Source organism: Asterias amurensis, chromosome 15 (genome assembly GCF_032118995.1).
Source record: "Asterias amurensis chromosome 15, ASM3211899v1".
Taxonomy (NCBI): domain Eukaryota; kingdom Metazoa; phylum Echinodermata; class Asteroidea; order Forcipulatida; family Asteriidae; genus Asterias; species Asterias amurensis.
The window spans coordinates 2,828,191-2,841,291 of record NC_092662.1 but is presented as its reverse complement, the minus strand read 5'-3'; the positions used below and the strand labels follow the sequence as shown (position 1 = coordinate 2,841,291).

Genomic DNA, 13,101 nt, shown 5'->3' with positions numbered 1-13,101 from the left:
GAAACCCTTTTATTGAACCTTGTGAAAGCTTGTGAAATCCTTGGATGCCTTGTAAAACCTCATGAAACTTTTGGGTAAAACTTGTTTAACCCTTGGGTTGAACCCAAGCCAGGACACATGATCAATTTATCTTTTTGATTGACAAATTCTAACCAGATAAATTCTACTCTTATCACTCTTCAGAGTTCTTTCAGTCAATACGGCCAGAAGGCACCCCCTCCACCCTCACCGGCGCTCACCTTGACACCCCCACACACACCAAGTGGAAGAGCCCGCACCTATTCAACGGACTCAACCAAACACTTGCAGAGGGAGGAGCCCAAGCCAGCGCCCAAGCCGGAAGTCAAGGAGAAGCCAAAGGAGAAGCCCAAAGCCAAACAGGGCGGCGGCCGGGGTTGGTTTGGAGGATTTTTCAGCAAAGTCACGGGGCGGGGAAATCAAGTTCATCTACCTGATGATAACAAAAAGAAGGTAAAAGAAAAAAACTTTTTTTTTTAATTTGTCATCTTTTTTTGAGTCGGGGTGTCCTTAAGCCCAGTTCATACTTCCTGCGAATGCCATGTGATTTTGACGTCACAAATTCGCAACAAATAATTTGGACGAAGTGACATGTGCTCAACTCTGAAATATTCGCAGGGAAAATGGAGCTGTGATGAAATTTTTTTTTTCTTCACATTTGCAGGAATTATGAACTGGGCTGTATCATTATTACAACTGCTACCCCAAATGGTCCTGTATACAAACATTCCTTATTTGATGCTTATGTTGGGATGCACCAAGTGAGAAGACTGGTCTTTGACAATTACCAAACGTGTACCTTCCCTTTAATGGAATCTTTCTTTATATTTGTTATCCTATTATAATCATCATTATTTTGTTGAAAGCCAATTTATGACCTTACCTTTCATGATCAATTCGATATTTTTTGAAAACTTTCCTACAGATCCAGTGGGACGCCAAAACTAACCGATGGATAAACGAGGATGAAGATGAAGAAGTAAGTAACTTATAGAATGTTTCACTTTGACTTAAATAATAATAATAATAATAATAATAATAATAATGGAAATTTATATAGCGCCTATCCATGTAAACATGCTCCTGGGCGCTGAACAATTAAAAGAAAACCTATTAAAATCCATACAATTAAAACACCCAAGAGAAAATATAGTAAACATGTTATAAATGCAGAATTTATACACAACTATCAATGATTAAAAAACACTGAGAATAAACCCTAGTTAAAAAAACTGGAATTGCTACAGAGAATAAAAAATGTATGTACATGTACTTGTACTTAGAGATTAAAAAAAAGAAAAAAGAAGAAAGATGTACAACAAGCTTGTGCGGAGCCTCTCTGTTTACAAATGACATTATCACACACCCCAAAAAAAAATCAAGTTTCAACAATTTTGCAATAAAGATATATACGTGGAAGATTAGCGGTATGTTAGTGCTTATTTTTTATTATTTTTTTTTATTTGAAATTTTGACCTTTAAAATCTTTTTTTTTTTAGTTTGTTTTGTTATAAAGATATATATGAAATAACAATAAATTTGCATTGAATGAACAAACTGTTGACGACTTTTTAAAACTTGATTTACAGTATGTAGCGCCCCCACCAGCTCCACCCAAAGATACCGACCTGAAGCCAGCTGTACCTACTCCCCAAGGAGGCGGGAGCCAGACCCCTGGACCCTCATCCGGCCCGCCAGCCTTTGGTGAAAATAAATTCAGAAAGCCAGGTATAAGACAATATATTGACAACTCAATATTTCTTTTTTTATCCTTTTTACAACTTTCACCAAGGAATTATAGACAGATCATACAATGTGTTTATCTTAAGAATTGTGTGTACAGTGACAAGAGTAACTAGTTCTAATGTAGCACATTTTATCATAATGATTCAATGCGCATTACATAAGAGACCTGGGGTCGATTTCACAAAGTGTTAGGACTTTTCTTATCTCGAGTTAGGATGAGTTATCCTAACTTAGGATTAATCTTAAGGTCTGCATGCTACAGTGCAGGGTTGACACTCGTCCAAAGTCCTAAGATTAGTCTTAAGTTTGTGAAATCGACGGCAGGTCATTGGGCTTGTCATGGCCTTGAGTATAAGAACACCAGACTCAACTTATGGTGTTCCTGATCAGCAGAGTATGTGTACGTAAGCAAGTTAAATTGTGAAATTGCCAGAGAAAAACTTGATTCTACAAAACACACAAAGATAAGATTTTTCTCTCAAGTTTGAAATCAAATTGTAGGATTCTGTTTCGCTTTTTGTTTACAGCGAGGAGAAACTATGTTGATGTGGTTGGTCAGAGCAGTGGGGCGTCGGTGTCTAAAGCCAGCATGCCACCACCCAGTACGCTGTTCCAGTCACTGCCCTCAGGACCACCAAGTACCTCAATGAACTTCTTCGTCCCCGGACAAGGTATGTGTTCAGTACGCAAGAACAGAAAATACTGTTGAAGAAAATTTTGTGATTGCGGCTTTTGCCTTGTTCATCCGCATTGGTATGAAGAGTGACATCCGAAAGAGCGGAATATAATGACGAACACTGGTGGCATTGTGGCCATTCTTGTATGCCATACTTGTATAACAACTTGACAAAGGTCTGGAATCGGGGGCTTACACATTAACCCTGGAAAGGGATTTTACGAGGCAAGAGTTCCAGGGCCTGTTGTCGCTCCTTGTACAAGTGAAATGAATTGTATTACAATAGGTGCCTCCTTGTGTATGCTACACAATGGACAGTTTGGACTATTTTTCTAAACAACATGACACTGGGTCGATTTCACAAAGAGTTGGGACTAGTCCTAATATAAAAAACGTATGACTAATCCTAAGTTAGGACAAGTTACTCGACCTAACTCAAGATAAGACTAGTTAACTCTTTGTGAACTCCACCCATGGCCTATAAAAAGTATAATATATTTTCACTCGATATAATAATTTGCAAAATGTTGATGGTGAATCTTAATGCTGTGAATATGTTTTTGTGGACAGCAGCGTCGGGGGATGAGACGCCTAACCCTGGCCAGCAGCAGCATGTCGCTAATCCATCCTCTCGCTCAGAGACGCCAGCGACGCCAGCAACGCCACACAGTGACACATCACCACAGCAGCAACAACAGGTATTTTCAAATGTGACCCAACCTCAGAAAATTTGTATTATTGTGTGAAATTTTGGGGAGGGAAACCAAAGATACGTAAAGACTGTAACTTTAAAAGTCTGCGGAAACCTGGTAACAAGGATGCCTCATTAGAAAATTAAATCACTGTAACCCGGAAGTTTAAGGAAACCTGTATACAAGTATACCTTAAAAGCAAACATTATCACAGTAACTCGGAAGTCTTAGGAAACCTGTTAGTAACAAGGATGACTTTTAAGTAACAAAACCACTGTACCTCGTAAGTCTGAGGAACAGAGATGCCTCAGAACCAAACTGATGGCTGCTGCATTCTTGCCTCCAAATTTATGAACTTGAAACTTTACACTGTGGGGGTTGTGTTCGTAATAAAACAAATTCTCAAAAGTAACAATCTTTTTATCATCTTTCTCTTATAGTTTTTCAATCCAAATGCATTTACTGCAAACAACAGCAACTACAACGAGGCGCCAGCCAGTCAACCACAGTATCCACAACAACAACAAAGCCAGTATCAACAACAACTGCCCGATCCACAACAACAAAGCCAGTATCAACAGCAGCAGCAACCCGATCCACAATTTCAAGCCAACAATTCTCAGCTAGCGCCACCACAGACTCAACATGAAGAAAATGTAAGTTGATACAAATTTTGTATTGCAAAACATTTTGGGACTTTCAGCAGTGGACACTATTAGGCAGCAGATTTACCAGGTAAATCCATTGTGCGCATGATCAGAACTACGTTAACAATAGAAATGTACCTGGTAAGTCTGCTGCCACCTTGCGTAAATTCTCCCTTTTTAGTGAGGCAATTGAACGACTTGTGCAGGCTACTCGTTCTCTAGTTCATCAATCAAGGGAGACCCCAGTGAGGGGAAGGTGGCCACTATTAGTGGCCTTATCATGCAGGTATTCCACAATAAGGTTTGACTGAACGCTTATAGAGGCCACGATGAAGACATGAGGCCCCAGGTCGTTTGCATTTTATGCAAAATGATTGACCTTTATGCAAATCACGCTTAAACAGGCCACAATGGAGACATGAGGTACCAGATCATTTGTATTTTATGCAAAATGATTGACCTTTATGCAAATCATAATCACTTGCTTCATGACACTACAACATTCACCAGGTCAAAGGTCAATCTCATTGAGCAGGCTATACAACCCAGACACTTGAATGTTTTAACAGCTTAGCAACTTCTTCCTGAACTGGAGCTCAACTGGTCAGTTTGTGAAAGAAGCTTCTGACCATTTTGTTGCTTGCACTGCTTCACTTTCAACACCCTTTCCTTACCAGAGGCTACCTAGCCGACAGCTCTCATACCACTTTTTTTGGTTAATACACTAAGTACAGTAGGCATATGAGTTCTCATAATTTTTTCAAAATGTCCTTGGGCCTGCACATTTTTTTCTTTTAAAAGAATAAAACGGTCACCTATGGGAGAAACAAATATTTGAGACTTTCTGAATGTGCAGCTTTGTATTTCTGTCAACGTCCCGCCTGTAAACCTCTCGTATTGTAACTTCTTGGAGTGTCTAAGTCTAGACCAACAAGCCATATTTGTTAGGAATGCTTTACACTTGTCAAATACTATTAAAAATGAAAATAATTAAAATTAAGTTTTCATAGTCATAACAAGGGTTTTCTAAAAATTTGCCAACGAATACGCGAATGCTATAAATGTAAGAATATTTGTTTCATGTATGAATAGTCAACAAATGTTGACGACAGTGGTCATGGTGGTGGTTTATATCAGAGCAGCTTGGTAAGGATAGGGTTGTTAGGCAACATTTTAAATGTTTTTTATATCTTGTTCCTTTCTGTTTTCTCATAAGAACATTTTCAAATTGTTCACATGATATTCATAATCAAATGCATGCATCAACAATTGCAAGAGTAGTCATAAAGTTTTACTTTTGGTGGGGGGGGGGGGAGGAGAACACAAAAGACTTGAGTTTGATTCATTACTCACTCGGAAACATTTATTCTTTTAACTTGAGGAGTGTGACCTTCCAGCTGCCATTTGTTTTAATTCATTGAGTTCCAATTGACCTTAAATTGACCTAAACTTGAACTAATGACCTCTTCAGAGCCTTGTGGTGAATTGTAATAATCTCATAATCTTGGTTGAAACCAAAAAGTGACCTTGTTTGGGGTCAGAAAAGCAGATACCTGGCATCTGGAAAGTAATATCTCAAGATTTGTCTTCATGGTTTTAAAGCTGAATATTGCAACCATTATTCCAACCTCTCACTGTACGTGCATGCCCACAGCACATTGTTTCATTTGACAAATAACTTGTTTTATTTATTGATGTTATATACTGATAATAACCAATCCATATTTGGATGTCCACAATCACTGCAAAATTAATTTACGATCGAAGGTGTTTATTGCTAGATCTTTTATAGATTTCCAGCACAAAACTTCCAACAAAAATGTTTTCCCCGTTTGCACACCACTCTGAACCCCACCCCGCCCCCAAGCCCACTCCTAACCTAAAAGGCTCAAGACTATATTTAGCGTTCAGTTTGCGCATGACATCCTGCCTGATGATCTTTTTATTTTTATTTTACTGCTTGTTTCCCACCCCTCTTCCCCTTGGTTTGTTTTTCGGTTTTTCTTTCTTTGGCTGGGTTTCCCCCCCGACCGCTCAGTTATCACGGTCTAGTTCCATGAGCTCGCTGTCGTATGAGGTTAGCCACCATTTGCAAGAGAAGGTACTTAAATATGTCTTTCTTATCTCCCCTGTCCGACGACCCTAGCTATCACTCCATCTTGGCTCTCCATCGATCCACGCACCGCTGTCTTTTTGTTTGCCTTTCACTGTCCTCTCATTTTAGCTTGCAACATTATGCAGCTTTTATTTTGACATGTGTTTTTGTCTCATCATTGGTTGCAAACAGAGATCTATCCTTCTTACCCCTTTCTCTGTAATGCTGTTATGTTAGCTCATGGTTTTCACTCGATGCTACTCACTGTCCGCTCATTGTAGCATCTCACTCTCCTGTCACTGTAGCCACTCACTGCTCAGTTGTAGCTACTCATTTTTCTGTTTCGCTGTAGCTGCTAGCTATAGCTCCTTACTGCCCACTCAGCAGAGCTACGCACTCGATATTGCTACTCACTGCTCATTTCATGTAGCTTCTCATTCTCCTGTCACTCGCTGTGTCTGCTCCCTGTAGCTCCTTACTGCTCACTCGCCCTAGCTACTCACTCGCTGTAGCCACTCAATTCCTAGTTGCTGTAGCTTCTATCAGCTCACTCATCGTAGCTACTCACTACCCATTCGCTCTAGCTATTCATTTTGCTTTCACTTGTTGTAGCTACTCACTGCTAGCCTGCTAGCTACTCACTCCCTTGTCACTCGTTGCAACGACCCACTGTCATGTAGCTATAGTTTTGTTTGTGGCTACTAACTGTCCTCTCACTTGCTATAGCTAAACAAGGTCCTCTCAATTGCTCTTTCTAGTCACGGTCCACTAACATGCTGGAACTTCTCATTGTCCACTAACTAAACTTGCTGTAGCTACTAACTCCCTGACTCTACTTTCTCGCTATAAGTGTAGATACATAAAGTGTATTTAGCCTCTAGGCACTATATATAGTGCTTGTTCATGCTGTTGATCATTGCATCTTCTGTGACTGTAGATGTATTTGCTCTTAGTGCAATCTTGGAGCTAGTTAATTAGGAGTGGGTTCGAGTTTATACTTGTTATTTTGTTATCATTCAATCATCAATTTGATTGCATGTCAACTCACAGATATTCATCTTCATGTAAATTTTAACTGAGTTCTTCTTTTCACTGCATGTTTCACTGTAAACCTCAAGGGAAACTGACTTGAGCGGGATTTGAACCGTTGACTTCCAGAGTAACGTGCTGGCCCTCGACCAACTGAGCTATCAAGTCTCTCTATTTTGTCAATATCTTTGTTCGGTTGGCTTCTGACTGGCACCCCGAAGAAAGATATTGACAAAATTGAAAGAGAAGGTCACGGTAGGGCTAGATAGCTCAGTGGGTAGAGCAACGGCACATTTTCAGTTGTTTTTTGTAATCGTGCATTCGTAATTTTGTCTTTGTTCAACCCTAAATTATTTTATTTCCAACTAACCACTTCACACAATTTGTCCATTATAAATATGTTTTTCATTGGGGTCATCTTCTTCCATTGAGGTAGAGTGTTGCACTTTAGGATTACTTCATTTTTCTCAGCCAATATACAAATAGTTCATCTGCGATTGTTGTTCTTTCTTGCAAGCTGGTCTTTCTTTTAATTCTCGGTCAAACTGTGTCTCACTGCATCGTCTTCATGGGTAGTTAAAGGAACACGTTGCCTTGGATCGGTCGAGTTGGTCTTTGAAAAGTGTTTGTAACCGTTTGTTATAAAATGCAAATAATTAGAAAGATGATTTAAAAGTAGAATACAATGATCCACACAAATTTGCCTCGAAATTGTGTGTTCTTCCTTTTACTTTGCGAACTAACACGGTCGGGCATTTATGGGAGTTTAAAAATTTGACTCCCATAAAAAACCGACCGTGTTAGTCGATGAGGTAAAAGGAAAACCACGCAATTCGAGTGATACTTGTGTGGATCATTATATTAAAATATCTTTCTAATCATATGCATTTTATAACAAACGGTTACAAACGCTTTTCAAAGACCAACTCGACCGATCCAAGGCAACAGGTTCCTTTAAACTGTGACGTAGGAAAATGTCCGTTTTCGTTCTGTAGTTGATTAGATGTTCACACCATCGCTAGAATGTATAGAAATAAAAGAATCTTTGTGGTGACCTTGAGGTAGTGTGAGAGACAACATCCTATGGAAACAGGCCGTTTAATTTATTCAAATTTATTCAAATTTATTCTTACAGAGAACATGGAAGGATTATCGCAGTGTACGTATTTAGTATAATTATCACCACTTAGTTAACATGCGGCTGTGTGCTTCTACATAGTGAACATTCTTTATTCCTATCTGTTTAACAAAACTTGCTAAGCATTTGGGTCTGGGTGGTTTTAACAACTCTAGGCATAGAATGGTATGCCCTGGTGTCGGCCTTGATGCCCCTTAGAAATGTTTCTAAAAATTGTCTGAGTTCTTAGAGGACGTTTTCCGCAGGGAATAATATTGAGCATAATACTTGGTTCTTATAGCGCACATATCCTAGTAGGTAGATCAAGGCGGTTTACAAGATTTTTATCCCTGTACCTCCGGCATACTTTAAACCATTCCTCTAACTATTTCAACTCCCTGGGGAGCATACGGCCTGCTGAAATCCACCACATGGGGGTTATTTTTTTAACAATTTGGTGGTAACCAACAACTGTTTCTGACCGAAGTTGCGAAAGCGCAACCCTGTCTCTGCCCATGAAGCAGAGTTGGATCGGCATCAAATTAATTGCTGTGGTCCAAGCTTCTCAATATTTGTTCTTGTCTTTTGCTGTTGGATATGTGCAATTTTTATGTTCGGGGAAGTTGACAGCTGGAAAAGAGTAAGGGAATTTTGGTCAGCTAACAAAGTATAACAAAATGCCCTTGGCAAATTTTTTTGTTGATTTTAGGTTTTAGTTCCTGTTTTGTTTTTTACTTGTCAAAATGTGAGACGCATTGATTTTAGAAATGTTTATCACATTTTAACTTGGATCTTTGTATTGACGCTCCCTGTGAGATAACAACTGCCTTGTTTAACTTTTCCCTCTTGAAACAGACCGCTCAGGTGGAGGATAAATCATCAGCCAGGCAGCAACCCCAAGCTGCTCAACCACCTCCTACTCAGGCAGCAGGACCAGTGTTCTTCAACCCTCAAACATTTCCCAATCAGCTAGGGGGTCCATCCATGCCCCCGTCTGCCCCATCAGGGGGTGGGCCTTCCTCAGCCAGGCGAGGGTATGGGACAAGGAGGCAGTATCCGACTGCAAGGTAAAACTTGCTGTTAAGGTTCTTCACTAGGACTGTTAGGGGAGACTGGATTGAACTTCATCAAGGGCAGATATCACTAATCACGGCGATTATCTTAAGATGAGTTGTCAGTATTACCATCGGGATTTGTATTGTGACACCACACTTTCCTTAGCAATTAAGGTTGCTATTTTACAATCCCTTCGAATTGGACTGGAAAAATCAGAAATGTAAAGAACAGAGCGCCATGTAGAAACATAAAAGTACATAAAGGTGTTTTGAGTTTTCAGATTACATTGAGGAATCAAAGACCAAGAACTTGGACATTTATTGGCTCATCTTTGAAAACTTTTTAAGCAAACTCTAAAACATTTAAAGCTAGACACAACAATTAAAAAACAACACAACACCATAAACCCAGATATTTATGGACTTAAATTAAGTCACTCATATTTGTTAATAAGTATAATAATCACCTTAAATTTTCAAATAATATATATCATTTTAATTTCTGTAGATGTCGAGCGGAATGTAAAGATATAAAGATGACAATTATTATTGTGTTTATTTTATCTTCAGTTTTAAGAATATCCCCCCAAAAGGTAGACCTATATACTAGCACCATTCTGTAAATAACCAAAAAATGTTTATTTTAATTGGGAAATAAGAGAAACAACGTATGGGTTAGAGTGTTAGAACCAAGGTATACCATAAGAACCAAGGTATATCCTAAGAACCAAGGTATACCCTTAGAACCAAGGTTTATCCTTGGAACCAAGGTATACTTTGAGAACCAAGGTATGTCCTTTAAATCAGTTATTTTTATTAGCATATGATATGAGCTGCAGGTATTTAAAAAAGAAGTAAATTTAGTTAAAGAAAAGACACATTGGCACATCAATGCAACAAGTCCGTAAAACAAAAATCAGTCTAAATTGTATGAAATAATGGCAGATTTTTTTCTCCTCCAAAAGTTGCACTTGATCCCACATAACAGCAAATATTTTTTTCAAAGTTCCCATTGTAGGTTAAGTGAGTTGATGTTAGAGAATTTAAGTTTAGCAAATTAAAGACTTCAAACAGTTCTTAACAAAAAGAAATTGTTAGAATGGACTTTTTCTTTTATTTGAAAGGATTACATATTTTAGTAGAGTGGTGCGGTTCTCTAGGGAACGAAAAGATAAGTTTCAGGTGTACCTCGATTTCACAAATCCTCAAAAAAAGACATTTTGGTCTGTAAACGAAAATTAAAGGAACACGTTGCCTTGGATCGGTCGAGTTGGTCTTTAAAAATCGTTCTGTAACCGTTTGTTGTAAAAAACGATTATGGTTAGAAAGATACTGTAAAAGTAGAATACAATGATCTACACAAATATGCCTCAAAATTGCGTGGTAAAAGGAAAACCGTGCAGTTTCTAGTGATACTTGTGTGGATCATTATATTCTACTTTTAAAACATCTTTCTAACCATATGCATTTCATAAAAAACGGTTTCAAACGCTTTTAATAGACCAACTCGTCCGATCCAAGGCAACGTGTTCCTTTAACTCGTCACTGTTATTTTAATTTGCATGTTGCTGTCGTACAGTCCAGTTATTATTGTTTAGTAGTTGTACGTATAATGTCCAGTATTGATCACTATTTAACTGTGCAATGAGTTCATACATGGTTTCAATTGGGTCTTTGAAATCTACATTGGGAGAAAGTAAACAAATATTTTTGGAAGTTAGTTGTGTTTGAATCTAGTTAGGGTGTAGAAAGGGCATGGTTTGTAGTCTTCAAGTATTTGGTTTTGCTTAAAGGCACTGTACACGTTTGGTAATTGTCAAAGACCAGTGTTCTCACTTGGTGCATCCCATCATAAGCATAAAATAACAAGCCTGTGAAAATTTGGATGAATTGGATGAATGTGTGTGCTTTCAGATAGGAATAAAAGACTTCTAGCTAGAAGTTTTTTAATATTTTAGTGAGAAATCACCTCTTTCTCAAAAACTACGTTACCTCAGAGGGAGTCGTTTCCCACAATGTTTTATACTATCAACAGCTCTCCAATGCTCATTAACAAGTCAGTTTTTAAATTAATATTTGAGTAATTACCAAACCTGTACCTTCCCTTTAAAGCTTTTGTGTAAATCTGATAGTTGCCCTTCTTTGCCCAATTTGATAAACTTTGATTAGTCCTTTACTGCCAAATTAACGATGATTGTCACAGGGTAAGGCAAACCTAATCTCTTTGAATATGTAGTTGTTTACTTACTTTCCTTCTCAACACAGGCCTGGAATTACACGGAGACCAATATTGCCCTGGTCTTGGCCTTGTTGCCCCTTCAAAAGTTTCCTGTAGACTTTAGGATTGTTGTAGTGGAAGTGCCCTTTGCAAATGGAAGCGGCCTTGTCGATTCAAAGATGAAAATCGAGACCTGCAACATGTTGTAAAAATGCCAAAGGAGTTGACTGTCACTAAAATACTTGCATTGTAATGCCTTTTTTTCTGTTATTGCTGCGTCTCTCTTTTGGATATTTAAATGGGGAGCTTGCTTTATATAGGTCTGTTGTAATCAAATTCAGCTGGAACATGGGGTGTTTTTGCGGTCGTAATCAATAACCATTTGGTAGAACTTACCTTGGTTGATCACTGGCCATTTACCGCAACGGTAATTGGTTACGACCGCAAAAATACAACTGTTGGCATTTTCAATCAATATTTTCTTCTTTTTATTGTCTTGTCTCAATTAATTATTTCATAAACAAGTCTGAATAGTTTCTGCTCAAATTGTGATCTTTTGATCATGGTCTGTTGAAGATGAATGAGGCTTGTAGCTCTGATGAGGTTTTCCCTTAATGTTTACTTTATTATTGGTGCGTATGAGCTGTATTTCCTGTATATACAATGATCTGAATATACTGTTGTAATGGATAGTGGAAATTTCCATTATCAATGTTATGAATGAAGTTGCAATGAAATTAAAGATAGGTCGGGAATTGACTCACTCTTTGTGACTGTCTGTGTAAATTGTTTTGATTTGTCTTTTATTATGGTAGGGTTTAAAGACTTTGCTGATGGCATCGCGTCCCTGTGGTTTACTTTATTATCAACCATACAATAGTAAACCCTGGGATGGACACTCCTTACTTGGACCCTGATTGGAAAAAGACTTTACAATATTAGAATATGTTCCATATTCATAGGTATTCATAGGTACAGCCAGCCGCCGGTGTTGCATGCAATTATGTACTCTATGCAATACTATCCGGAGGACATTATTGCATATGCAATAATGTCTGCCATGCAATAATGTCCGCCGTACGGTTTTGCATATGCAATCGTGTCCGCCTGGACACTGCTGCATAATGCAATTGTGTCCGTTTGGACACATTTGCATATATGCTATTGTGTCTGCCCCATGTGCAAAACCGTCCTTGCAGTAAATTAAACGCCCTTGGTCGACAAGCTTTAAATGCATGTCGACATGGGAAATGTTCGGCCGTTCGCTGCAATCATAAAACACATGAATATTCATGCTGCATATACGTAGGTTCAGTGCATGCACGCTCGCTTACGCATACATGTACATGTCCCCGGACACGATTGCATATGCAAAAGTGTCCGAGCGGACAGTATTGCATGGTGGACACAATTGCATAATACACGGTCAACCTTGTAATTGCTCGACACACCCTGGGGGCGAGGTTGTCATGAACCTAAAAATGTGACAAAGATTAAGAAGATACGTAAGAGTACATTTAAAAAGGGTTCTAAAGCATTTCCTTTTTTTTTATTTCATGAAATTGGGTCCATGCCACTCGTTATTTTATTTTTTAAACTTACTAGACTTGAAAGTTGAAAGAAAGATAAGTGAGTAAATAACCCTCGTTCGCTTTTTGTAAAAAAATATATCAGTTGCATTAATTGAAATACTTTAAAATGTATGAAAAATTTACAACATAATATTTATATTTTCTTTAAGCAATTATTTCATTGTTACCATATATCAGTATATGGAATAGTTTAACAAACTGTTGTTGGTATAATAT

General features: G+C 38.3%; 1 protein-coding gene across 6 annotated transcripts in view; it reads left to right on the top strand.

Annotated features, from left to right (window-relative positions):
- The window catches only part of LOC139948024 (uncharacterized), a 29,621-nt gene extending 18,124 nt beyond the window's left edge, over nt 1–11,497 (top strand). For 2 of the 6 annotated variants that reach the window (XM_071945994.1, XM_071945995.1), the window contains exons 21-29: nt 184–471; nt 944–997; nt 1,608–1,746; nt 2,292–2,435; nt 3,011–3,138; nt 3,573–3,788; nt 5,818–5,880; nt 8,039–8,062; nt 8,876–11,497. In XM_071945994.1, the coding sequence (XP_071802095.1) occupies nt 184–471; nt 944–997; nt 1,608–1,746; nt 2,292–2,435; nt 3,011–3,138; nt 3,573–3,788; nt 5,818–5,880; nt 8,039–8,062; nt 8,876–9,091 (1,272 nt within the window). In that variant the 3' untranslated portion in view covers nt 9,092–11,497. The remainder of the gene's footprint in view (nt 1–183; nt 472–943; nt 998–1,607; nt 1,747–2,291; nt 2,436–3,010; nt 3,139–3,572; nt 3,789–5,817; nt 5,881–8,038; nt 8,063–8,875) is intronic. The other 4 variants (XM_071945996.1, XM_071945998.1, XM_071945997.1 and 1 more) reach the window with 4 other exon arrangements.
- The last annotated feature ends 1,604 nt before the right edge of the window (nt 11,498–13,101 follow it).